The following is a 25,629-nucleotide window of genomic DNA, read 5'->3' as shown; positions in this document are numbered from 1 at the left end:
CTGCAGCCATGTTCAGCGTGGTTTTAAAATCACTGTACCAGTCTGGGACCACCATGATATGTAGTCAAGCTAGGCAACTAATACACAGCATACAAACAGAAATTATATAATTAAAACATCCTTATTTATCTCTTACATTAAAATGATAATGCTTTCATAATAGACTTACAGATGTCCAGACCGCAAGGAGCAATGAAAGTAGAGGGGCTCTGTAGAAATGACCATTATAATATAGTTAGTTATTTGTCTAAATGTAGGTTGCCTAGAAGTATCTGAAGTGTATTGTTTCCAAAAACTCTGTCTTCGTCCACTGCCTTCTCGAAATGCACGTCTTCTAAAAGCTTCCGTATCAACTTCACTATAGCCTTCTGTAATAAAAGGCATAGACCAACTTAGCAAGATTTTAAAAGAAGCATCTAATTGTAGTTAGGATGAAAAAATATAGAGATTATCTAAGACTGGCTTTTCACTCCTTTTCAGGGGAAAGATACTAATCATAGGATGAAGTCAGAATTTATAAAATATTGTCAAATTAGTGCCGTGACCAACTCTGTAAGGATTAGGCTTCAACTTATAAGTGAATAGTGGATGAGTATCAAAAAAGGTTGACTTGAGGTTTTCAGTAATATTGAAGTAATCCTGAACACATGGAGTTCATTTATTTTGTATTTTAAAAGAGTCCATTAAAGTTGACAAGATCTCTTAAAAAGAGTACGGTTCACCCTAACTCATACTGTTGGACAAGTTCAGGACCTTATAGTAATGTTCTGTTGATGGGTATCTTACAAAAAGGAGCTCACCTACTCCTGAGCAGGAGTGCATCCTAATCAAGATAAGCTGTGTGTAAGCAGTACCTTGCTGATACACATCTGATTTATTCTATTCTCTACAGATCTGACTTCTCAAGCAGTAACTCCTAGTAATAACCTTTATTCTTATTATTAAAACGTTGCTTTCTAGTTTCAGTGAATGACCAGACAAAATAGTAGAAGTTTTTAAGAAGAAAGATGCTTAGTGTTTTTTCTTTAGTAGACAAATTATTGCAGTCTGGCTTCAACAGCAGACAAACTGTTTTAAGAAGATCAAATATCGGTTCTTAAAAGCACCCAATACATATTCAGCAATTTGAGCCTCATTAACATTTTCAATGAAAGCCTTGCTTTTTGATCATGATTAACATCAAAACAGCAATGTGGAATATATTAATGCTATTCACATGTAGCAAGGCAGGGAGCAAGAAATGAAATTTAGTGCTTACAGATACAAGACAACTATCAACTCCACCTGACCAGTCATTCTTCTGAATGAATCAGTATGAATTAAAAAAAAAAGCTTGATGTTGCTTTGTTTCTGAAGATTCCCATTCTGATAGCTCTACTACTATACTGGTCAGCATACACTGAGATAATGCAGGAAGTGAGCCACTTCCAGAGAAACTGTGTTCTTGCTTTGCCTGCAGCTTCAAAGCCATTTGTCCTTTTCCGCTCTGAAGGCAGGCCTCTGAAATCCAAGCCAACGCATTTTCTTTAGGTCAGTATGTGTTAGCTGTCCTGCTTGATCAGATCCCACAAACTATTTTGCCTTCTCCGAAGCTATTAGACTGCATTACTGATTAGTCATTTTGGAATAGTTCAATTCTGCCTCAACTGAAAAAGGGAATTGCAATATAAGGTGTACAAAAGCTTAGTGAACGCTGTTCACAAAGCAAGTCTTCTGTGATTTGTAATATGGAGTCTGCTAGCTGAAGTATCAAGGTGGTACTGTGAGAATGAGAAGCAATTCATTCTTTATATTCTATTTAAAGGGAAGATATGAATATCTAAAAAGCAGATAGTCTGGCAGTGCAGTAGATCTTGCGATGCAGTTAAATTTCCAGCTGATCAGTTCATGCTTATGAAACACATGAGTAAGACATCAACTGCCTTCTTTTAAGTTGAAGGTGCAAGAAAACATGAATATATTCTTATCTGGTGGCAAAATAACACCGTATGCATTTTGGAACAGTCTGTTAGAGCTGATCACAGATCCATAAAAACAAATTGGTTGAAGCTGAAGATCTCTTACAGTTGTAGCTACTTGAAGATATAAGAAGGCAAGACAATCTGTTTTTCTGAAAGAGACATCGTAGATTCATCTTAAGAAATTTGCTTGTAGTTCTAGTTTTTGAGAAAAGCTCTGGAATTGGAGGCACTGGTAATTCTAGAACTGAGGTAGCCAAAAAGGAAAGTAAGTTTTACTATGAGGGAATTTGTTATGCTGTTACTTACAAGATCTTTAATTGAAGAAATAGAAGATCTTCCATCAAAAGACGAAGTTGAGATCTGTGAAGAATTTGAGGTAGAATTTGCACCCTGATTTTCTTCACTGAAATATCCTTGTAAAGGCCATTTTTCATCTCAGAGCCCAATAATTAGAAAAGCATCTTTTTATACTGGTTCTTTTTTACACTGGAAAACTGTGGATGTGATCAACTGATGTTAACTTGAAAGGAATGGGCAGAAAGGTTTTTTAAAAATTTATGCCTACCTTTAGTAACATAAAGTTTTCCACGCTTTGCCGAACTCTAGACATTATAGAAGAGTAGTACTAACCACCTCCTTACTCTCAGTAAGAACCTTAACAATTCCACTTAAATAGAATGCGTTGTTGTCTCTGATTTTAGTTAATTAAAGCAAAGTGAATTTCTTTAAAAAGAGATTCTGATTTTGCAAGAGAAGTAGAGCTTTAATGCTCTCAAATTGTGTAATGGTATAATTTAAATTCATATTCCCTTTGAAGTTCACAAGATGCAATAGTTTTTCCCTCCTTTCCCGAAAATCAGTTAGCTTCATGCTGGTAATTTTTGTGTTACCAGTTGTACTTAAATGATCCTTCTAAAAGTGGAAGTATTAATTAGGAGCGGTGCCAAATTAGCAGTTGTACAGTGTAATATGCGTATTATGTATCTCTAACTTACTCCTTATCCAGTTGTTACAAAACACAATGTATTTTATTTAAATACCAGGAGTTCACTTAAGAAGTGAATTAGATCAGATCAGTGTTGCCTACATTTTTAGATGTACTTGGAGTTCAGCTTCTTTCTTAAAAATACTGTTTGTAAAAATGTAAAACTGACTGACCAATCCCAGAAGGTCTGTAGCCTGCTGATTTATAAAATTACACATAGGTACTATTATGCGGTAGCCCCATTTTTTATATTTGTTTGTATCTCAGACTTTTTATTACCAGCATCAATCTCACTCTTTCTTTCTCTCCCGCTCCTTTGGCTTCTGCATGTGCTGTGTGTTTGGCTAAAAGCTTGATGAAGGAAACCTATTGATCTGTTGGTTGAAAGTAGAGTGGCAGTGAAATGCTATTGAAGAGCTATCCCCTTTTTTCTCTTAAAAAGAGAAAAAAAAAGAAAGAAAAATAATAAGAAAAAAAGAATGATTTGCGAAGGGGACACTGTCTGTTTTATTTAGGCTTATTGAATGGCTTGTGTTACAAAAGATCAGCAAATTTTTATGTTATTTGTCTCTCCAACAAGTTTTTCTCTCTCCATACAAGTTATAAAATTATTTCCAGAAAAATAGTTTTGGAACGTGTATTGACTGTATAATGATTAATGGGATTCAATTGTATTCAAATCATTGTTAATTAAACAACAGAGATTTCTGTATCTTACTTGGTAATACAAGAACAAAGGCACCAATACACGGAATTAAGTACTCAAAGTATTCAGAGAAGAGGAGATTCTGTTTCCTGTAATACATAGTTTATCTGTTGAGTTCACAACTTCAGAAGTCCATGCAAAGACTGCAGGAAGATTCTTAAGTTTCTAGATCAGAGTATTCTATACAGCATAGACTGCACAACTCTGTAAATAACTGAGTTTTGTTCTCTCCAGCTAAAGACAGATGAGAGTCTATTCCTCCTTTCTAATTAGGCTCCATTGTAAAGAAGGCAGTGCTACAAGACCGGGAACTGCACTTCTGACTTTCAGGCATTAACCATCATCACAGAATCTAGAATTCAGTTTTAGGTAGAGGATTCTAAATATCTATTTTAATATTTGCACAAAATATTTATATGCTGCATTGCATTATAGGTTTGGTGGAGATACCATTTTTATCTTAAGAGCAGTGGAGGCTACTTTTGGCAGTCAGATTCAAACGCAACCATAAGGTGTGTGTGATAAGGCCAGCACTTCAAGTTTGCTGCCCAGATGCAAATTCTGCATCCAGCACATCTAGAAGGCTTTTCTGGCTCTCTTGCACCGAGGTTGTATGCCAGCTTCTTTGTGCTGGTTTAAGAATATTACGACTCCTTATACTTTTAGTCCTTCTTTTGGATTGGTTTTCTTATTCATTTTTCAATAGTAATTCTCCCTGAATTGATAACTAATTACTAATTAATAATATTTTTGAGTTAATTTATTCTGGAAACTACAGATTTCCAGCAGCAATTTGGCAGATAAAAAGTTCAGAAGAATACATTTATCTACAATAGTTAACTGTGCAATCGTCAAATAACTGAAAAGGTCTCCATTCAATTCTTAGGCACCGTAGAATGCTTAAATAACAGTTGGTTGCTTTTTTAATATAATTATGAATATACCATAATTGAAAGGAAAATTCTAAATGAATATCCACCCAAAATGTCTGACACTCACATTTCAGGTCAATAAAATTCTGTTTCTCACGCTGTTTTTGAAAATTGTTAGAATAACAGGAAGAAAAATATGAAATAGTTCTAAGAAATAAAAATGCAATTGAAATGTCATAGATGGTCTTTAGGCTTTCAGTTATAGTAAGTAAATTATATGGTTTTGTTATTGGTTACTTTATTAGGTTGGTTTTGTATTCAGTGTTTATGCCCTTGTCTTATACTTTATTTTAAGCGTATACTAAACAGACTTGACAAGAGCAACTCAAAGTTCATATTTTCTGTATCAATTAACTTCCACTTCTGTGAAGTAAATGTATCAGACAAATAGTGAATTTACAAACAAAGATAGCAATGCATAGTAATTTCTGGAACAGGAATTTATTTGTTTGCTATTTCTTTTTTGATCTTTACATCCACTGGAGATAATACTGCTATTATTATTATTATTATTAAGTGAATTTTTATCAGAAAATTGGTGATTTTTTCACTTCATGTAGCAACTACAGTCACAGGGTGACATAATTTAAGTGTTTCAGGATGTGGAAGGTCATGACCCCAAAGAGTGGAGCTGTGCCTTTATTTTGTTTACCATAAGATTACTCTCATGACATAAACACAGATTGTTCTTTAGCAATATCCTGGGTAGGGGAGACAAAGTGAAGGAAATACAACCAGTCCCTCTCCATTCTCTGCTTTCAAACAGAAACCTAGAAGAGAGAGAACTGGATTCTAAAATAAAAATGCTAATGCATTGAAGAAAAACTGCTTCATTAAATTGGGTTGCCTATTCCATTGCTTCATGAACTCCATAGAGTTCTTAGTAGCACTCTTTGACAAGATCTTCAGCTCGGAAAAGAGAAAAATTGTCATGTAGATAAAATATGCCTTTATGTCTCTGTAATATCTGCAGCTCAGAAATGAACATAGCAGAGCCAGTAAGGATGCGCTAATCCTTTGGGGTTTTGTGCAATTATACTGCTACAATCCAGTCCTCTTTTTCTGTATTATATTTTTGCTAATGGAATGTGAGTTGCTAATGGAATGGTGAGTTTTTAAATAAGATTAGAATTTGTAAGTATTTCTCTTTCAGACGTGAACAAGAGTTCAAAGCTTTCTATTTGGTATTTGATATTTTTTAAATTATGGTGTTTTTTTCTGTTCCTTTTTGCTTTGCTGATAGTAGTACTTTCCTCTGGCCTTAAGAAAAAACAAATGGAGTAGAATTCTGAGTTTTAGAGAAACCTGGCTTCCTCAGGAAACATTAAAATGCAAAACTTTTAGAAAAGCCAGTGATCTAATATTCTTGTCCATTGAAAACAGCTGTACTGCTTTTGTCTTCATTCTTTTAAAGCACAAGTATCTTATATAGCATTCTTTTTGCCAAACCAGAACAGAGAATCATTCTTGCTATGAGAACTAGATGTCATATAGAGGAGTACATTTGTGACAGCTGAGGTGTGAAGGTGTAGGAAAACTTCGCATTGCATCAAGAAGGAAAGTCCATTACAGCAATTACCAAGGTATAAATGAGTAATTTCAATTAATGCCGTCTTAGATATTTACAGAAGAATTCATTTAATTAAATTAAATTTAAATTTAATTAATTAAATCAATTTAATTAAAAAGCCTGCTCCCTTATTTGTAGCTGCGCTTTAAAAGCAATATGTTTGTTCATCCACTGTACTGCATCTTAGATTAGAACCACCAGTAATTTCTACATTCAAAATAGTGGCAAGGTTTTACTTAAATCTTACAGCTTCACTGTGCAAGTACTTACCTTGTGATTTCTGTGAAAAAAATACCCTTCTTATAGAAGATTTGCACTTGCTCCGTTGTTCTAAATTCACTCCAAGCAATAGGTTCCTTTACAAAGAGAACTGTCTAACATTCAGAACAGTGGTTAAAAACTGGTCTTTTGAAAGATATATTTCCTATTAAAGATATTGCTTTAAAACTTACCTATTCAGCCTATCAAATTTTTAATTTTTTTGGTTTATTTTTGTTCTGGTAAAATGCTTGTTCACTCTGCATTTGTCAAAGGGAGAATGCATAAAATTCAAGTGTCAGTTAGGAAATATAGGCACTAAGAAACTGAATAAAATATTCTGTACATCTCTGTATTATGAAAATCAAGTTATTCATAAATAATTTCCATCCTTTTCCTCTTGAACTTTGAATTCTTTGCTTGTTTTTTTTCAGTAAAAGGCAAGTGTTTCTGTTTCATTGTTAAATTTCCATTTGTGAATTTTTCCCCTTCCCACCTTATGGCAGAAATGTGAAATCAAGTTAGGTCAAGTCAGAGAGCTATGAATACTGTATTTTTAAAAACAATTCAGACACAGGCAGCTCGCCAGAACAGAATAGAATGCTTACCATTTATTTGTATGCTTACCATTTATTTGTATTTTACCACTTAAATGCTTGTTTCAGAAGCTAGTCTTTCATTTGTTCTGTTAGACTAGTAGTGGCTCTCATTGCAGCTGCTCTCTTGGTTCAGCTCCCAACAGCTCCAGCTCTTTGAAGTCAGCTTCAGTAAGAGAATTTCTGGAAAATTAGCCTACATAATCAAATCAGAGTGGATTGTAGCTTCTATTACATTGCTGTTTTGACTTCAGGAGAATCCACTGATGTAAATGCTGTAAGTGTGATTCAGTGTATATGTGTCTCTAGTGGACAGCATCTGTTTTTAACACATGGAAATGGATTTGGATGTGTACAACACTGTCAGTAATGTATAGCTTAAGTGTTGGTGGATTCCCATAAGTGCTCCCTACGTTATTCCCATATTTTTCTTTTTTAAAAAATACAGTTTTGTAACTTGGAAACAAGTTTTTGCCAAGCCTAATTAACATATCGCTTTTAATGTAAGAACTGGAGGGAAGAAGTGTCGTCATTCACAGTGTTGCCATATCCCTATTTCTTCTACCACTTTTCAAGATTCTGTGCTGCTGGAAGCCCAGCCCAATCAATGTTCTGTTCTCAGCCCTATGTGCCAGGCACACAGTGGCAGGGGAGAGGCGGATGATTGTGTGGTGCTGGACCTTTCAATCTGGACTGCTAAATTTGAGACAGCACCAAAAGAATCTTATCCTTTTGAGCTTTTGTGGCTCAAAGCAAAATCCAAAATGCAGATCTGGTTCCCAGTGATTTCGTATTTCTGATTGCATTCAAAAAAAATTTCTAACTTGTGTTTGACAGTTCTCTGTGCAGCATTTCCTCTTTTCCCATCCCCTTTCCATGGCTTATGAACTCTCTGAAATCAAGTTATTCATCCATGAAGATTCTGATTTCATTTTAAGGATTCTTTTCAGAGGAGTATAGTGAGTGTTTCTGCTTGATCAGACATGCCAGAAACATAGCTCTTCACTGAGGTTGCTGCACTGGTAATTTGCTGCTCAGAAGATAAATTCACAGACTGAAGTTTTGTTTTGCTTACATCTCCTCAGTTTGAATCTTAATTTAAAAGAACTTTTTTTTTTTTATATTTGAAGATGTGGAAGTCTGAGGTTTTGTCTGATAGCTGGATACATCATACGTAAGATTTTCATCATCTTTTTTTTATTGGTTCTTCCTCTTATACCCAAAACACTTCAAATTTGATGCTCCCAACACAAATAAAAATGGTAAACTTAAGCAACATCGTAAACATGAATTAATTTGTGCTAAAAGCCATCATGTTCTTTTACATAACTGTGGGAAATATGCTTTCTTTGTAAGGCAAATTTTATTTCTTTATCACATATGATGCTAGATGGCTGCTCATTGAAATTTAAAAGTGATTTCCTAAAAAGCATTTCCCATTTGCAGATGCTGGATATGAATATAATTGCATACAAACATTTTGTGTCGCAAATTTTAAAAACCATGTCATTAAATTCAACATCATATGTTGGTAATGTTTTAATGTTCTTTGAAAGCCAAAAAGCATCTTTACAGTCTTAAACTATGTCTGTGCCAAGAACGTTTTTATTAGTATAGAGTCATGTGGGGAAATAAATACTTTGCTCCAGCTCATAGAATTAAAAGTGTTGTTCAACCATTCATTGTAGAATGGTAAGAAAAATGTCCCCAAAAAATTGCTTTTGAACACCAATGGAGAAGCTGAAATATAATTCTAGAGATGCTGTAAGAAAAAAAGAAAATGGTTGATGCCCTTCTTGTGGACTCCAGACCCCAAAATTCATTGACTGGTGGCTTTTAAAGCATATCAGTGTTTTAATTTTATTGTTGCTGTTCATGTGTTCATTTTTTTTTCTAACAGAAATGGAAAGGATGTTACTTCAGTAGTCAGCTTCAGGAAGCTGGACTGTAAGCATCAAACACAGGTCTTATGAGTTTTTAGAAATTGCACGTTTGATTCAAAATCCTTTGAAATTCAGAGAAATTATGCTTTTTTTAATTCCAAAGACCTTGGATCAAAGGGGTCAAGGTCCACAGGCCTTGGACCAGGTGGAAACACAGCAGAAAATCAAAGTGCCAAACAGACCTTGTCCCTTCACTACCAACACATTTTTAGATATTGACAGTATCTTGATATTAAAACTGAATTGTGCATCCCAAATGTAACAGATGGGATGAATGAGGAGTGCAATTCTCCTCCTTTCAGTTCAGGTGATACAGTTGGCTGTTGGAAGAGAAAGCATGGGGCTGTATCGGAAAGCCCTGAGTGGGTACCAAGGAAGATTTTATTGCATTCTCTGTCTCCGTATTCATCCAAACTTTGAGTTTTATGCTGGCAAACCTTCTTAAATCATTTTTAGAGTTACTCATTTTCTCTGTGTCCTTCATGAAACACGTACCGAAGGATTTTTACATATATTGAGCACTCCCAGTGCAGTTGAAATAAATAGCAGCTCAGGGGCTTTGCATTCTGAAATAAATCCAGCTGTAGGCATGTCAAGTTAAATTTAGTCTAGATGTCTCCGTGTCTCAGTTTTGTGTTTGTAGAGTAAAATTATCCCTCAGCCTCACAGAGATTTTATAGAAATAAATTTCTTCATGTGTATAGGGAAGTTTATTATTTTAGAACAAAGCACACCAGAGAAAGTCTTCAGTAATTCTCCATTCAGGACAGTTTGGATAGTGTTTAATAAGTAACACATGAAACCACTTTTTGAACAGGGAGATTACAATGGAATAGCCTTATCATGTCTTATGCAGAAGTGCTACAGAAAGTAATTATAATTGAATCATAATACCTACAAGTCCGAAGAAAAATAAGGGCTGCACTCATAATATTGAGGTAATATTTCATAACTGCTAAGTGTTTAACTTACCGATGCTATTTGGTCATGTTTGAACAAAAAAATTGTTTTAGAACTCACAAAATCACTTTGATGTTTACACCATTCAAGAAAAATAGTTACTGTGTTTGGAGTAATTTGAAAATTGGGTTGTTTTTATGGTGCATTGGAATTGGCTGTTGCAGGATCAGGGAAGAGAAGTGCGAAGACAGTTGAAATTTCATTTAAAAGAAAAAGCTTCTAATAGAAACAAAACTTATTTTAAAATGTCAATCTTGTTATTGTATGTCAAGGGTTAGGGAATAATTTATAGTGTGCTTGAGGACAAGAGTTTTATATATCACTTCTGTATTTTTAGCTCATGTGATTGACAGTAGCTTAAAAAGACAGTTGAACTGGAATGAGCAAGAAGTTGAAAGAGTCTTAACACCAGTTAGGCAGAATGTAACTCAGACATCTAACACTCACTTCTGTGGCTGTTTTATAAGTCAAATTGGCAGGATATGAGACTGTACCAAAATAAGACTGAAAGGTAGCAGGGCAATTTCACAGTATACAAGATTCTCAAAGCTCCCAGTAAGGTATTTCAAAGAAAGGAATTCAAGGAAAGTATGAAAGTATTCTTCTTGTTTTACCAGCGAATGTTCTTTAACAAATGCAGGTTATCTATGTACAGTGTTACACATGAAAGATAATGCTATAAATTATTATTCCCATTTGGCCTACTATTAATTCATATTCAACATAAAGCCAGTAAGAGTTTAAAAATATAAAAACCTGCATATGTATGTATTCACACAAATACACAACAATTAAGTTAAACTTTAAAAATTTCTCCTTGTCTCATACTAATGCTTTTAAACAAGAATTGTTTTTAGTAGCAAGTACATGTGTAAGCCAAGCAGTTAGTATCATTTTTAGCTGACAGAGAAAATAGAGCTGTCAGGTTGCCAAGTCATTCCTTTTCTAGTACTGCCCTGAAAAGATGGGGAATAAAGATGGAGAAAAATTGGGAGCAAATACAGAGGGTCTCTGTCACATTGGTTAAATTTTCATAATTCTTTTCAATAAAAACACGTATTCTTTTAATGATGTTCAATATGCTACACAAATAATTCCCATTTCTTTAGCAAGGGTGAAGGGCAGCAGGAATCTCCTCCTCTTATATCTCTTTGGAAATAAAATTTGTTCACTCTGCCTTTATTTACACAATCTACTTCTCAAACTGCATAATATTTCCAGGACATTCGGGTATTTCTCAGGATTTTCCTTCAATTAAATAAAGATCAGTCAGTGATACAAGTAGTAAGATTTTTGTTTTAACGAAGTATTGTGCTCCTGGAGTTTTTTGTGCCTTACACGTCCCACATGGATTCTGTTAGCACAGTTTAGGAATGTACATTAGAACTTAGGCACAAAGTATTTGACATTAATTTTTATGTCTTGATTTAAAATGGGCCTTAGCTTATGTAAGATGCATGTTCTCTTCAGATTTGCGTGCACTGCTTGTTATTGCTTCCCTGAACAGAAACAGCATGATTTGAATGAGCCCTAAGCAGTCCTTAAAATGGCAAAAAACTTGCTTTCTCTCTCCAGTGTTGTTCATATAACGTATCCGTTTGGTGTCTTGTGCCCTTAAAAACATAAAATCCAGCTCTTATTTTTTTCTTCATATAAATGAACTAGATGATCTTAAAGGTCCCTTCCAACCTAAACCATTCTATTATTCTGTGATTCTAAATGTAAATTATAAAAACTACTATGAAGAAATAACATATGCTTTTTTCTTTGCCTCTTTTTATTTTCAGCTATTAATCAAGTCTATGCTGTCAGTTTGCAGTAGCAAGTTTGCTTTCCCGTTTGCTTTCTTGACCAGCAGTTTACTATTTTGTTTCCTTTTTTGCTGTAGGTATCAGAGTTCTTTCTTTTCTATCATTTGGGGAGATTTCTCACTTGTAGTTTTAATTGATGTGTAAGATTTTGTTTGAATCCTCTTTTAGTACAAAACCTTTTCATTTTGCTTCTTCAGAACAAGGCCAGTTCCAAGTGAGGGAAAATATATAATCATTATTGTATTTGCATCCCAGAAGTCTGTCTTTTGCATTTTGATCTTATTTTGTTTCAAATATTGGATAATGTCTCTTTTATTACTGATCCACTGAAAGGAACCAATGCAACCCTCTTGTTTTTGTGGTGCGTTCATCAATCCACTTCCACTGTCCTGTTTGAAAAGTGGTTAGCGTGAACACTAATCTGACCATAAAATGTCACATGCTTACAGTCTACTGCAGAACAAGGATAAAAATCAAGTAAATCTTTATGTAAAAAGGTGGGAGACTAGGAAAAAAAACTCAGAGAAAAGAATTTGGAGGTAGGAAGGCATATTCCAGGTTTGAAGGTGACTTTCTTTATTGTCTAGGCCACTAAGCATAACACTTATTAAGCAGCAAAAATCTGCTTCTGAAGTGATTTTGCCTTCAAAAGTTTTTTGCTTATATCTTCCAAGTGACTGAATGAATAACTCCACTTGTGGACTACAACATTGTTCATGTCTAAATTTTAGAGAGGAAATCACCACCAACAGTGCTTCTCCTTTTTAAAACTATCTTAATGATTAATATTTGCTGTTATCAGGGGGATAGAGGATTTAGCCACTGCAGCGTGTATGGCCAGAAGATATTTCTTGCCACTTAAATGTTTAGTAATAAAAACTTTAAGTAACATTGATGTGAAACAGTAGTGTTCTGTACTGAAGGTTATTCAGTGCCAGTCACTTGTTCTACCTCTTAGGTAAATCGCACTTAGCAAAAGCAGCCACGTCCCACAGAGTAAAGTGTCTTCATATTACTACTGAGGTTTCACATAGAGATTACATGAGTTATACACCAGCTCACTTATGGTGTGTGCAGCACCTCTCAAACGAGTCTGGCATTTATGAGACTGTTAGAGGAACAGAGCTTCTAAAGCGTTAACTGCCGCTGTGCTTTTTATATTCTGCTTCCTTCATTACAGCTTGGCAAAATCATTATCTCTCCTGTATCTTGGTCCTCTGTGTCTGTGTATGTTTGGGTTTCTGCTGGTGGTTCCACATTCTGCATGCTTTCTTAAAAGCAGAGTAGTATGCTCTCCCATAAACAATGAAGGTCATGGGTTAGCCTCCTACAATCTCTGTATACTGAGAAATGGACTCTTTTTTTTGGTGATAAATCATGTTTTGGTGTCATTGTTCTGAACTGTTCTTCGTGTTGTACAACTGAGTTGAAATGTACTCACGTAAGAGTTAGCTTTTCATATTGGGCTGGAAACTCTTCATCTTTGTGTAGCAATCTGTTTTATTATAACCAACGGCTTCTAATTGTACCTCCCATAATGAAGAGCTGACTTTAAAACTCTGTGCTAATCTTGTTATGACTTATAAAAGGTAAGTAATTTATCTCACCGTTCCTTATAATCATGGTAAAGTGTTAAAGGATTTTTTTGTTTTTTGGTTTTTTATTATTTTTCACTCAAGATTTTCACTTTTAGCATAAACTTTTCTTTGTGTCTTTTTCTGTTTTTCTTGTAACTTTTTTTTTTTTACTTTTGTTTGCAGTAAAACATACCACGTAGACTTATATAAATCCAATTTAATGCAGTCATTAATTTCCTTTTTCAGACCAATTGTGATTGATAGAAATTGTCAGCAGGTTTCTTTATTTTACCATTCCCTTAATTTAGTTTTGAGTACTTTTCTTCATGTTCTATTTAATGCCTCAGCCTGTGGGAGAAGGCTTACTCTACATTCTGGCATGATAAAATTATATCTTGAAGAACATAAAATCCAATTTTCAACTTGCTTTTAAAAAAAAAAAAAAGTTAAAAGGTAATGTGAGTTGACTGTTTTAGGTTTTGTTACATTCTGCCTGAACTACGCAGGGGAATGGAGCTGAATGACAGCCTGTTGTATCTTCTGCCACCTTACACTGTGAGCCGAGGGGTGGTAGAATGGATAAACAGTAAAGCTACAGTTTCCCTGTGTAAGGAGAGACAGCCACAGCATATTATTTCTGTAACTGCCTATCAATGAGAGTAATTACAGTAGATAACAGTATTACTGATCACTTGCCCCACTCAGTCATGGTACTGTGTGCAGTGTGTTATGGATTCTTCACTTTGCAATAGCTGTGAAAATAATAGTTTTCTTTTGTAAATGTCACAGATGAAGTATTAAAACAAATAATGAGTATTATAAAAGGCACTTAAAGCATATAACCCCACTGATACAAAGATCCATTACAGCTAAAACTCTGTGTGTTAAAAAACTTGTGCATTTTATCCAAAACCATATTTTACTGCAGTTTTATTTTAAAATAGTGTTTAGGATATCGATGTGAAGTTCATATTAAACAAGCAAATATTACTTAATAATTTTGATGTCAGTTATGTTAAAACATGGTTTGCATTCTGCAGCTGTGAGCATAGGTTGGGAAACAACCAAGTCTAGCTGGTCAAGCCTTTTATTTTATTGTCATGGATTCCTCTTCCACAGCTGCTTTTAAAATTTGTGGGAAGCAAATAATTTCTCATACTGCATGAGTTGCCCATCAGGTGAGTGATAAAATGCAAACTTTAGGTCGGTTGTAAGAAATCAAAAAGTTAATTTAAATTTGTCACTGAAGTCCTCTGTGTGCACAGAATTTAAAAAAATGACCTGTAGGCAGCTGTGTGAAGCCAGCTGTGTGTTGTTACCGTTGTCATTTGGACACTGTAAGAGCAAAACTTTGTCAGCACGTATTTTATATTAGAAGATTTGATCTGCAAATCTCAGCTGCTCTGTTCATTATAAATCTCTTGTTTTTGTCCATACAATAGCTCCACTATAGGTTGGAAGGGCTTAAAGATGAACTCAGGAGGAATAGAGGCTACAACTCGAGAGTAACTATTACTGCTCAAAGGAGCTGTTTTCCATTCGCAAACATTGCTTTGCGCTATGGGTTTGGGCTCCTTCTGTTCCTCCACTTTGTTGAAGACTCTCTCTTGACTTCCATTTTACTTCTTTAGCACTGTCTTTGTCTGCTAACATTTTTCCTCCTTCTCTAGTAGCTTTAATCTGTGTCCTTTGGATCACATATTTTACTTAGTTTATTTTAGTAGATCGTTTCAAAGTTTGTGTTTTGTATTTTTGTTTTTATGCCTTTTTTTCTTTAGGACTACGTTATCTCACTGAGTTTCGTTCCGCAGTTTGCTGAATTGCTTGGTTATTTTGCAGCAGGCACATTCCTCGTTTTCTCTTTTCATATGGTTTGCAGTGAGAAATAAGAGAGCCTCTTCCATTCTATACAGTAGTCTTACACATATAGGCCTATGTCTTCTTTGGCATACACTGTCTTTTGGCTTGCCACGTCCCATCCTGCTTATCTTTTTCTCTCTCTCACTCTGTGCCTCTCTCTGTTGTGCTTTCTGTCCGATCATAATACCATCCTTTTGGTCCAGAATTGTCCTTTGGTAAATTACAGATAAACATTTACTTCTTCCAATGAGAGATCATTTCATACCTTTGAAATTTGATAAAACAACTCTGGGCCAAATTTGGGCATCATTGATTTTTTGTTTGCAGTTTTCTTGTGTAGTATTTTTGGTGGGAAGGAGGGAGGTTTTGGTTTTGATTTGTTGTGGTTTTTTTTTTTTTAGACAACAGTTTTTTTCAGGAAAGGACACCATAATCCACTCTAAGTTGCAACATTACTTTCCATAAGTTATTCCATTATAATAAATAGATTGTGTTGCGCTGTAGAATCTGATTTTTTATGTGAATACACATTTGGGGCAAGCTGCTGTGGAACAGAAGAAAGAGGTTTAGAAATGGGGCACAGCTCTTTTCAGCCTTAAATGGCTGTTTCTTTATGAAGACAGTCTTTTAGGGGCTGAGTGTGTATCATTCCTCATTAACTGTCAGACCATACATATTCACATTCAAAACAAGTTTTCTTTACCTACAAATTCTAACTGTAGTCTAAAAATAATCTGGATCCATTCCTTCATTTTTCAGCAAATATAAAAGTTTGGCAAGGAAAATTGCACCCTCAAGTGTCACCTGTGCTATTCCGCTTCTTTTACTATTTGTACTTAGTTTTGCTTACTATTCCTCCCAGAAATTTAGCAATGCAGCCGTCACTAAAGTAAAAACGAGAAGGATTCAGTTCATACTCTTAGTGGTTTGTTTGTGAAGTTTGCGTTAGCCTGTGTGCAGCCAGGGGTTTGTCCATGAGAAGATCTCCTTGTTCAGGTCTCAACAGCCCAGTCAGCTGGCCTGTCATAAGGCAGGTTGCTGCTCAAATTAGTCTGTCTAAAAACTTGCACGCAGCATTAGTATATAGAGTGGGATCTTTCCAAACTTGAAAATTAACAAGAGCTGACATTTCAGTAACGTTCAAACTGTGTTGTGTTTACAGGACTGATACTCTTCAAAAACAGATTTTTAAAAATCTGTATGGTAACCAGATGGAGCTCTAAATATCCCGTGTTAATAGAATATAAGACCAATGTGAATCCGCCAGTTTCACTGCAGTCAGTCATTCCTATCTGGAATAGCACAGTGGCAGTAAGCATTCAGGGAGGGGATTTACTGAGAAACCAGTTGTCATTCTCACATTATGATGTTTTAAAGTAGAATTGCACTGTGAAATTCATACTAAATGTAACATTTCTTTTAACTGAACAGAAACAATGAAGTAAATTTATCTGGCTCCAGGCAGGAGCTGTCTATACAACTGTGAGCTGTCTGTGCAATTTGAAGAAGGATTATTGAATATTTTCAGAATCAGTTTAATTCTATAAATTACCTGTACATTATCAATAATGGAATTTTAACACTAGGCAATAATAGTTTTTGTCTAATCATAAAACAGAGGACATAGATTCAGAATTACTGTAATGGCAATTGTACATAAAAATGTGGATTCTTCTTTTAAAACTGGAGCTTAACAAATAATTTTATTCGCTGTGTTCTTTGAGTTTGCTCTATTAATCTGTCCTTACGCCATCTTGGGTTTTTCTTGGAGGGAAAGTTTAAATTGCCTACATTAGATTCTGATCATCAGCTAGTACATTTGTGCTTAAATATATTTATTTCTTGTAGAGCAGGGACAAATGCTGCTGAGAATGTGTAGAGCCTCTGTCTTAGATCCCAGGAGCTTGCCCATTTTTTCTCTGTATTTTGCATTCTTGTTGACTTCTGTAGCTCATAGGCTCTGTGCTCTCTCTGCAGGTCCAGTCTAGGTGCAGCAGCAAGGAGAACATCCTCCGAGCAAGTAAGTACTGAAACTTCGTATCTGTGTTGTGCGACTAACACTACCCACGAGACAGCAAATTATAGTCAGGTGAGGAGGATAAGGCTGGAATGAAATTTAATATCTTAAGGCAATGGATTTCAGTCCAAAAGGAAAATAAAAGTGTATATAGCTTATAGTGTTCACCTACTAATTGATAGTGGCCTTTTAATTTTTCTTCTCATGTTGCTTTTCTCATGACACTGAGGTCCCCGTTGTTTGTGATGATGTATTGTTGTAAATGATGCTGTGTGTGGAAGTGTGTGCAAGGACATAAAGAAGCAACACTCAAAGATGATAAAAACCTCAAGCCGAAAATACACAGTTTTTATTTTCATACCTGAATGTGAAATTCAGTACAGAAATTCAGTTGGAGTACATAAAACCCAATCAAATAACAAAAAGGTTAAGAATTCAGATTTGTGCTAAATGACCTGATGTCTAATTTGTTAAATGCCTTTAATTTCTGTTTTATGGGATTCTTTCCTAGTTTAAAATTTATTCAACCATAAATATATATAAAACAACGTACATAGGAAATTGGTTGTTGGAGAGACAGCTGTCAGGAATTTTCTGCATTATGCAACCAGTTGACTTGGCTGCTTCAATGCTAGAGGATCGTTTTGTCTTATAAAATGCTGCTTACTGTAGGTAGTCATCTGATATTTATGAAGGATACTTGGGAAGGTCTAAGGAGTTATTTAATGTCATCTACGTGATGCCTTGAAACTAAAATATAGTACTCGTTTCTAGAACAAAAATTGTGTAAAGGATTAGTAGTTACACATGCATCTTTGTTTTCTTGTTTATTAAGGTTATTCATTTAAACTCTAAACTGAAGGGATGTTTATTTCTGAGTATGTGCTTTTGTTGTTTCCCTTGTATAAATACTGGGTGATACTGTTGAAACAGTGTTTCCTTGTCAGAAAATAGGATATTTAAGCTGTGAAGTTTTCTAACTGGATATTACCACAACCTTTGTCTAAACAAATGACATGGATTAGACACAGAGCTCCAAATTTGATGTTGTACGCTTAACAACATTCAAAGCATTCAAAACCTCTGGATTCATTCAAGATGGCTTTAAAGGGACAATTGTTATTTTCTCGAGTAGTTAGCAGTGAGATTGAGATAGCAGTAGAACACAAACATTTAAACATATTTACTGGAAAGACTGTATTGTTTCTAAAGAGAAGTGTGCTTCTGTGGAGACAAAAATCTTTCTAAAAATAAACTTGAGGATTTTTTATACATCATTTGTAAAAAAAGTACTCTATCAAAAGTACTGTAGTAGCAACTAGTGTAAAATAATGCATATTTTACTGTTTGTGAAACAAAAGTTTTTTAATCCTGTAGGCAGTACAGAGGAACAACAGGGAAGGAGTTTGTTTTCTCTTTTGCTTTGTGTGTTTTTAGAGTAGCTACTGACAGTTCCTACTGTTAACCAGTTAAAAAACTTAACCAGTGTGCTTCTTGGAGGTACATAGGCCTCTGCAAAAGTGATGCCTTCGATTTATTTCCGTGGAAACTACAAGAGATACAAAAGAGCATACTGCGGCACGTTTTCACTATGGAGCACTATTTTTTCAGTGTAGTCACCAGCATTAGCTCTGCATTTTCACCACATTCGTAATGGAGTGTTGTTGGGAAAGTTCAACCTCTAGTGCCGTATCGTGAGCATCGGCCTCTGACAATGTGGGCCAACATAATAAAATTGGAGGCATTACTTTTGTAGCAGCACATTGTTGCTAAGCAGATTTTTTTTCAGTGACATGTACGCGGGGAAAGGTCTGGGAGCTCGGACACTTTTTTTTCTGTGCTTCAGAAATGCTTTATTTTCAATTTCCTCATTTTTATGAGGTTTCTAACAAAATACAGGCATAAGAATGCAAAAATTGTTGTTGAATCTTGGAATGCACCTTTCCACTGGTTACACTTGCCTCCTACAATGCAATTTCAATAATTTCTCACTAGTTTGCTTGATAAGAAACTTAGGTTTATGAGTGAAAAATCTTAGTATAATTAAATTATATTTGATCAACTGTTTCTCACTTCCTCGACTACTACTATGTTAAGGGAAGGAATTAAATGAGTTAGAAATTGTTTGTGCTAGACAAATTCACAGCACCTGCTTTTGTCATCACGTTATCTTTTAAATACTTACAAAGACATTGTTTGAATAATTTCTTTCAGAATCTTTCCTGGGACTGGAATTAAGTTCAGCAGTTTTATTTGTCTCCATTTCTTTCTCTGAAAGATCATTACCTTGTTAATGGCAAAAAATGAATTAATGAAGTCTCTCACATAGCAGATTTGAACAAGCATGTGTCAGTGCTGAAAGTTTTGTGCAGACAAACATTTCTGATTCAGCAAAATACAAGATTGCATGGTTGTTTGATAGAAGACTACACTTAGAACAGTCATCTGGGTTTTTTTCCAGAATGTGAAGGCATGGGCAGGAGAAAATGGGATAAGTAGAAAGCTATTGCAGAGCAAAATCATGTCGTTAGAAACTATGCTTTCTGTAATTTCTTAATACTATCTTAAAATCATTGATTTTGCTTTAAAAATAATTGCGAATTAGCTACTGCCTAGTAGGATAGTAATGGATGGAAATGAGTTAAAAGCAAGCGAGTAGAGACGGAAGAAACTGGGAAGATATTAAGGATGATCAAAATTGGAACAGAAATACATGAGATAAAAATTGTCAATTAAGGAATACAACTGGACTGAAAAATGGCAGACAGACAACTTTCAGGTCTTACGAGCATGCTGAGGAACATCGCTGGTAAAGCCAAGTGAAATCAATCATTAACCATAATCAGTGTATAAAATGTATATTAGAATTGCAGACGGGCCTTACTACTGTGAGAAACTCTACTGAGGATGTCTTCTGTGTACAGCCAGGCACGATACCTCATGATGCTTTAATGTCCTTTTGTTGTTCTTGTTGTCTGGATAGGGAAGGTGGCCACATGCTGATGATACTTTAGATTCATTTTTACATAGAATTCTTGCCACATCTTGTACTTCTCTGAAGCAGTTCTTGTTAAAGTCCCTATTATACTCTTTATAGTCAAAGCTCCATAATTCAGTTTTGTTGTCTTTAAGCTGCCAGTTTCCTGGTCTTTTCTTAATATTCCAATGGCTCTTTCAATAAGACTTGTGTAGAATCACCTTTTTTTTCTGATCAACAGATTTATTCTGTTGTTCTACAGAGCTGTGTCCTTGATCCCCTTTCCTTATACCTTCAGACCTTACTGTGACCCATCAAACACAAATTCAGCCACTCTGTATGTGGAAATCTCCCTACTCTGTAAAGTTGTCTTGTTTTGCATGTCTCTAACATTGATTCCTAGCCATCCCCCCGTAAGTTTTACCAGTCACTATGGGCCAAACATGGTCCCCCATAGCATTCCACACTGATATTACCTGAGCTTCATCTCTTCATATTGCTCTATTTTCCTGCAGACTGTGCATATTTCTTGCAGAGTCGTTCTATACAGATCTTGAGATAGGACTTTCCCTCTCAATCTGAAGTTATTCTCGAGGTTCTTCATTTGTATTTCTAGATCATCACATTTGGCTCCCACAAATACCCTCTTGTTACAGGCAGATCCATTCAAGATATTTCTAACAGTATCATTTTCTTAATCTTTCGGCTTGTATCTTTTACTCCTTTGTGCATTAGTGCAGTAGTTCCTTCACTTTTGTTGCTCATCTTCATTTCAAAATCCTTAAAGCTTGTTGTCCCTCCCTAAGAGAGTTTATTCTTTTTTTTTTTTGCTGGCCAAGATCCCCTGGCGCGCTGCCCTCAAAGACAAGGATGTTGAGGAGAGCTGGCGGCTCTTCAAAGATGCCCTCCTGGAAGCACAAGAGGTCTCCATTCCTCTGAATAAGAAAGTGGGCAGGCGAGGTAGGAAACCGGCATGGCTCAGCAAGGACCTGCTGAGAGAACTGAGGGTGAAGAAAGGGGTGTACAAGCTCTGGAAACAAGGCTGTGTCACCTGGGAAGAGTACAGGAATGCCGTCCGGACTTGCAGACGTGGGATCAGGGAAGCCAAGGCGCAGGCAGAACTGAACTTGGCAAGGGACGTGAAAAACAATAAGAAAACCTTCTACAGGTACATTGGCCAGAAGAGACAGGCCAAAACGGGCGTACCTACTTTGGTAAATTTAAAAGGAGAACTGGCTTCAACAGATGAAGAGAAAGCTGAGGTGCTGAATGAGTTCTTCACCTCGGTCTTCACTGGTGGCCAGGATTCTAGTCTTTTTCACGTCCCTGAACCCTGCATCCCCAAACCTCTGTGTGGGGACCAAGGAGGTACATCCCTCTCCACTGTAAGGGCAGAGCAAGTCCGAGAGTGCCTCCTTAGACTGAATGAATACAAGTCTATGGGGCCGGATGGCGTGCATCCCAGGGTCCTGAAGGAGCTGGCTAAGGTGGTTGCCCGAGCCACTCTCCATCATATTTGAGAAGTCGTGGCTGTCAGGTGAGGTCCCGGATGACTGGAGGAAGGGTCACGTCACTCCCATATACAAGAAGGGGAGCAGGGAGGACCTGGGGAACTACAGGCTGGTGAGTCTCACCTCCGTGCCTGGGAAGATCATGGAACAGATCCTCCTGGACAACATGCTCGATCACATAAAGAATGAGCATGTGATCCGAGACAGCCAGCACGGCTTCACCGAAGGAAGGTCATGCCTAACTAATCTTGTGGCCTTCTATGATGGAGTGACGGCATTGGTGGACGAAGGGAAGGCGACCGATGTCATTTACCTGGACCTGAGCAAGGCCTTTGACATGGTCCCCCACCACATCCTCATCTCCAAATTGGAGGGAAGTGGATTTGATGGGTGGACGACCCGATGGATAAGCAATTGGTTGAAAGGCCGCAGACAGAGGGTGGTGGTCAATGGCTCCATGTCCAGGTGGAGGCCGGTAACAAGTGGTGTCCCCCAAGGGTCTGTCTTGGGACCGGTGCTCTTTAACATCTTTATTAATGACATCGATGAGGGAATTGAGTGCACCCTCAGCAAGTTTGCTGACGACACCAAGCTGAGTGGTGCAGTCGATACGGTGGAAGGAAGGGATGCCATTCAGAGGGACCTCGACAGGCTGGAGGGCTGGGCTCGGGTGAACCTAATGAGGTTCAACACGGCAAAGTGCAAGGTTTTGCATTTGGGCCGGAAGAACCCCAGGCACCCGTACAGGCTGGGAGGAGTGGTCCTTGAGAGCAGCTCGGCAGAGAAGGACCTGGGGGTCCTGATGGACGAGAGACTGAACATGAGCCAGCAGTGCGCTCTGGCAGCTCGAAAGGCAAATGGGATCCTGGGCTCCATCAGGAGAGGGGTGGTCAGCAGGGACAGGGAGGTGATCGTCCCTCTCTACTCGGCTCTTGTGAGGCCCCATCTGGAGTACTGTGTCCAGGTGTGGAGCCCTCAGTACAAGAAAGACATAGAGATTTTGGAAAGGGTCCAGAGGAGGGCGACTAAGATGATCAGGGGGCTGGAGCACCTCCCCTATGAGGACAGGCTGAGGGAGTTGGGCTTGTTCAGCCTGGAGAAGAGAAGGCTGCGGGATGACCTCATTGCAGCCTATCAATACCTGAAGGGAACCTACACCCACGAGGGGAGTAAACTCTTCAAAAGGGCTGACAGTAGCAGGACTAGAGGAAATGGATCCAAGTTGAAGGAGGGAAGATTTAGGTTGGATGTTAGGGGGAAGTTCTTTACAAGGAGAGTGGTTAGGCCCTGGAACGGGCTGCCCAGGGAGGTTGTGGATGCCCCGTCCTTGGACGTGTTTAAGGCCAGGTTGGACGGGGTCCTGGGCAACCTGATCTGAATGTGTATGTTTGGTGGCCCTGCTAGGCAGGGGGGTTGGAACTACATGATCCTTGAGGTCCCTTCCAACCCGGGTGATTCTGTGATTCTGTGATTCTGTGATTCTGTGATTCTCTCTCAGCATCAAGAAAGCACAAACCCTGCCGGCTTCATTTTCAAACAGTTTTTTCACATTTTCTTCCTTGTATTTGGGGAAAGCAAACTTCTATTGATCAATCCTTCTATCTTCATGCACATCAGAATTTAAACATCACTTATCTTGCACTCACTTTGATGACTACAAAATCTTGCCCATGTATAGGATGCCCACTGACTTGAAACACTGTCTGTTGTTATGACTCCCATCATAACTTACACTGCAAACTCACAGGAACAAGGTCCACTGTTATGTTTTGTTTGTGCACAGTGTATTAATGTGTGTTTGTGGAGCATGATTATACATGTACTACTAGTAGTAATGATCAGTAAAATCCTTATTAATTTGTGAGTTGCCAGTGTTTTACAGACAGTATTAAAAATCCTTATTTACAGATGCTGGAACAGCATCAACAACCACTTTAAATTTCCAGCCTTTATATGCAGTGCTAATGTCTCTTTTCTTTGTTAATTTTCACATTAATGTCTGATACTGTTGCTTATTTTATCTGGGTTTAGTCATAGTTGGGGAAGAAATGTGATTTGTGTTTAAGTTGTGATATACAGAATCTTCTGTAGACCATTAGAGTCAAAGGTATGGTATATTAAATTTCTTTCCAAGGACATTATTGTAGATTTTGAATGGGAAATGGAGAAAAAGAACATATAATGGAACTCAGCAGGTCTGATTCTGACTGTCAGATTGCAGCTGCCCATCAGAAGGTTGTGGAAACAATCTAGGAAGAATGGAATGAGTGAATGGTTTTTCCTGAGAAGTGGAACAGTTTTGGCTTCAGATTATCATCCACCGTGTTAAATACTGCATCCTTTTTGAAATAGTTCTGTTTCTGATTAACTGATCCTTTTATGCTTATCAAGACTTCTGGTGGATATTTCATGACAAGAAAAGATATACACTTTTGTGAATGGTTTCACTGCTAACTGCTTTTTGTATTTAATCTGCCTTTTGATGCAGTACCTTCCTAGCATCTGTCATAAGTGTGATAAGTAACTCAATTAATTTACCCCAGAGTGCTTGATGTATTCCAGCAAAGTGATTTAAATGAACATCACTGTTTACATCTGCGCATAGAGGCATGCATAACCATAGTGCTCTCTTTTCAGGTCACAGTGCTGTTGACATTACCAAGGTAGCAAGAAGACACCGCATGTCTCCGTTCCCATTAACATCTATGGACAAAGCCTTCATCACAGTTCTGGAGATGACCCCAGTGCTTGGAACAGAAATCATTAATTACAGAGGTACTTTACACATAGTTGGATTTTTATGTGAGAAATATGATGGTTATTTCCCATTTTTACAATCTTCTTAAGTGTTTGTCCTTCTACTAGTTTTTATGAGAGGTCTGAGACTGATCTTCTCCAGCAGAAACGACTTTAGGAAATGACAATAATTGGAGTAGAATTCTCCTTTCAAAGTCAAGAGAATGTGAACTAATCTCAATCTGGCTTCCTGAAGGAATCTGTAATTGAACTGTAATCAAATCTGTGAATAAATTTTCTGATAATCTGTGGTACATGCAACAAAGCTAAAACCAAGAAGCCACAGTTTGCCTCAGCAGTGAATGTAACACTGGATTTCTGTAGATGCCAACTGGCTTCAAATTGAACTGCAATGATTCACTGAGTTCTTTCACTCTAAGAGTCTTACTTACCCCCTTTCTAGTTTGACATTGATTAAATGCTGAAATACAAACAAGACTGAAGTTTGTAGGGACTGGGAAACCATCAGGGATTCTTCCTGTTTTTCCAAAGGTGAGGTGATGAGCAAAAAGATACTGGCACCACAAGCCTGAAGAGTGAAAATGTTCAGGTTCTCAGTAGACTCCAGGTAGCAGAGTAGTACAAATGGTTACTAATTTGAATATTCCCTCTTCTGTCTAGAAAGTTCAAAGATTACATGTCCTTCACCAAATCCTTATTCTGTTTTAAGCCTTTGAGATGTTTTCACATTGACAGACTGATTTAGTGTACATACTTGGTAACAGGGAGCATATCTCTGAGAAGATACTGAATATACTGCATTCAGAATAGCACCAAAACTGGACCAACAAAGAATATGCATATTACACACTGCTCTTTCATAATGGTATGCAGTTTAGTATCCTGGGCATATCTATTAGACTTTCTTGGGTAGTTGTCCATATTCTGGGCCTGATCTTCAGGCAGCTTTTAGATGACAAGTGTTGACGTGCATTTTATGTGGAAGATGTCCGTGAATATAGGTAAGATACAAAGTTTTAATGCCATACATACCTCCAGTTTCAGTCCTGCTATCACTTGGATACTCATTTCTTTCTTTTTTTATTTTATTGTTAAAGACTAGCATTGAGAATGATGAAAGGAATGGTGTGCTGCAGTGTAAAACTGTTCCTCATAGCAGTTCTTTTTTGTTGTAATGTGCAGTATAAAGTCTACTACCTTTATTAATT

General features: G+C 36.9%; 1 protein-coding gene across 17 annotated transcripts in view; it reads left to right on the top strand.

Annotated features, from left to right (window-relative positions):
• GPHN (gephyrin) overlaps positions 1 to 25,629 on the top strand; it is a 308,827-nt gene that overhangs the window by 238,568 nt on the left and 44,630 nt on the right. For 15 of the 17 annotated variants that reach the window (XM_042814426.1, XM_042814421.1, XM_042814428.1 and 12 more), the window contains 2 exons: positions 17,110 to 17,179; positions 24,302 to 24,439. In XM_042814426.1, the coding sequence (XP_042670360.1) occupies positions 17,110 to 17,179; positions 24,302 to 24,439 (208 nt within the window). Of the gene's footprint in view, positions 1 to 14,741; positions 14,805 to 17,109; positions 17,180 to 24,301; positions 24,440 to 25,629 lie in introns of all 17 variants that reach the window. The other 2 variants (XM_042814438.1, XM_042814439.1) reach the window with 2 other exon arrangements.

The sequence above is a fragment of the Centrocercus urophasianus genome, unplaced genomic scaffold (assembly GCF_019232065.1).
Source record: "Centrocercus urophasianus isolate 14NV4802_14NV808 unplaced genomic scaffold, USGS_Curo_1.0 seq_14, whole genome shotgun sequence".
Taxonomy (NCBI): domain Eukaryota; kingdom Metazoa; phylum Chordata; class Aves; order Galliformes; family Phasianidae; genus Centrocercus; species Centrocercus urophasianus.
Note: the sequence above shows the minus strand (reverse complement) of the source record. Positions and strands in the feature narration are given on the sequence as shown.